Below are 2,017 nucleotides of genomic sequence, written 5' to 3'. Positions count from 1 at the left end.
TTATTTTGATTTACCTTTTTTTCATCAATATAAACCACACTTATTATTGACTCACCCTTGTATTATTTATTTTGATTTACCTTTTTTTTCATCAATATAAACCACACTTATTATTGACTCACCCTTGTATTATTTATTTTGATTTATCTTTTTTTCATCAATATAAACCATACTTATTATTGACTCACCCTTGTATTATTTATTTTGATTTATCTTTTTTTCATCAATATAAACCATACTTATTATTGACTCACCCTTGTATTATTTATTTTGATTTACCTTTTTTTCATCAATATAAACCACACCTTTTATCTAACAAACAATATTCATCAGGGGTACACCCTTACTAAAAGGTCTAACTTTAGTGGAGGGGGTTGCGCGTCAGAAGAAGGTTGGGAACCACTGGTTTATCTATTAACCTGTCTATCTGTTCCTACATTTATCCATAAATCAAGCTTTCTCGTCTGTCTATCCTCTATTAATCCCCTTTAGAGCAACAACTGGTTTTATTCATCGTTATTGATTTTGTCACCATCGTTGTTAATAAAGTGGTATATCCTGAAAATCGTTCAAGAACATTAGTTGCGTATGAGGATCGTTTTCCATCCACGGTGATGCATGGATAGAATTAACGTGAAGCTAAGGTAAAAATCTTTACGGAATCTACGTGATAACATCTGTCTTTCTACAGCGGAACCTTTACTTTCCAAGAAGCAATGGATGCACCAGAAAGTCACCATTTTCTAGCATTGAACGATGTTTCCCTGACGTTTGATGACACTGCGAACATCCAGTTCACGTCGGTAAATAGGCAGCTTTTGTTGCTTCTTTTCCAGGTTCTACATGTTCTATATAAGAATAGGTTCCAAGCTAAAATCAACAAGTTTTTAACAACTTAGAAAAATAGACAATGTAGAGCTGTAGATTATCTTTCTTATTTCTATGTTCATTTCTACAGATATTAGTTTTGCTTTCGTTTTTACCGACATAAATAGATGATGTATAATTGTTGGTTATTTGTCCTATTTCTGTTTGTTTCTATATATTTTTGATTTTGTTTTCATATCAGGGTACTACAGGGTTGCCCAAGGCTGCAATGCTGTCTCACCACAACCTAGTTAACAACGCTTTATTCGTAGGGTTGAGATTAGGCTACATGAGAGAGGTAAGCCTAACGCAGACAGTAACCTTCAGTGTACTTAAAAACACTTTATATACGTTATATAGGATGGAAGTTAATTTACATGAGAGAAGTAAACCTAACGGAAATTGTTTGTTTTGAATTTCGCGCAAAGCTACACGAGGGTTATCTGCGCTAGCCGTCCCTAATTTAGCAATGTAAGACTAGAGGGAAGGCAGCTAGTCATCACCACCCACCGCCAACTCTTGGGCTACGCTTTTACCAACGAATAGTGGGATTGATCGTCACATTATAACGCCCAATCCGCGAGTCGAGTGCCCTAACCACCTGGCCATGCCGGGCCACCTAAAGGAAATAGTAACCTGAATTTTACTTAAAAACACTTTATTTACAGGATTGAAGTTTGGTTACATGAGAGAAGTAAGCCTAACGTAAATAGTAACCTGAATTGTATTTAATGTTTTAATTACTGAGTTTCGATAAGGCTACATGAGATTGAGAGGGGTACGCTTAACGTAAACACAACAGTAAACTTAATTGTAACCTAACGTAAACAGTAACTTAGATTGTACTTAACAAGTTTTAGTTATAGGGTTGAGATGAGGCCACATGAGAAAAGTAAGCCTAACGTAAATAGTAATCTAAACTGTACTTCTCAACGTTTTATTTATAGGGTTGACATTAAGATACCTCAACAGTAAGCCGAATCTTTCTGTTTGTTATGTAAAGTTTAGCTTGTGCTATCTCTTAGGATGTTATTGATATCAGCTCACTCTTTTATTTTAAACCTTTTACAATAAAACAGCTATAGAGGTGTTAATTCAAAGTAGTACAAGCTTAGTTTATTTATTTGTACTATTGTAGGATTTCTTAGTC

At 34.6% G+C, this 2,017-nt stretch overlaps 1 protein-coding gene across 1 annotated transcript in view; it reads left to right on the top strand.

The window, feature by feature from the left end:
• Positions 1-2,017, top strand: part of LOC106472405 (acyl-CoA synthetase family member 2, mitochondrial-like) — a 21,557-nt gene that overhangs the window by 7,210 nt on the left and 12,330 nt on the right. Inside the window, exons 6-7 of the mRNA XM_022400985.1 lie at positions 675-803; positions 1,070-1,165. Coding sequence (XP_022256693.1) covers positions 675-803; positions 1,070-1,165 — 225 coding nt within the window. The remainder of the gene's footprint in view (positions 1-674; positions 804-1,069; positions 1,166-2,017) is intronic.

The sequence above is a fragment of the Limulus polyphemus genome, unplaced genomic scaffold, assembly GCF_000517525.1.
Source record: "Limulus polyphemus unplaced genomic scaffold, Limulus_polyphemus-2.1.2 Scaffold5304, whole genome shotgun sequence".
Taxonomy (NCBI): domain Eukaryota; kingdom Metazoa; phylum Arthropoda; class Merostomata; order Xiphosura; family Limulidae; genus Limulus; species Limulus polyphemus.
This window is presented reverse-complemented; position numbering and strand designations above follow the sequence as displayed.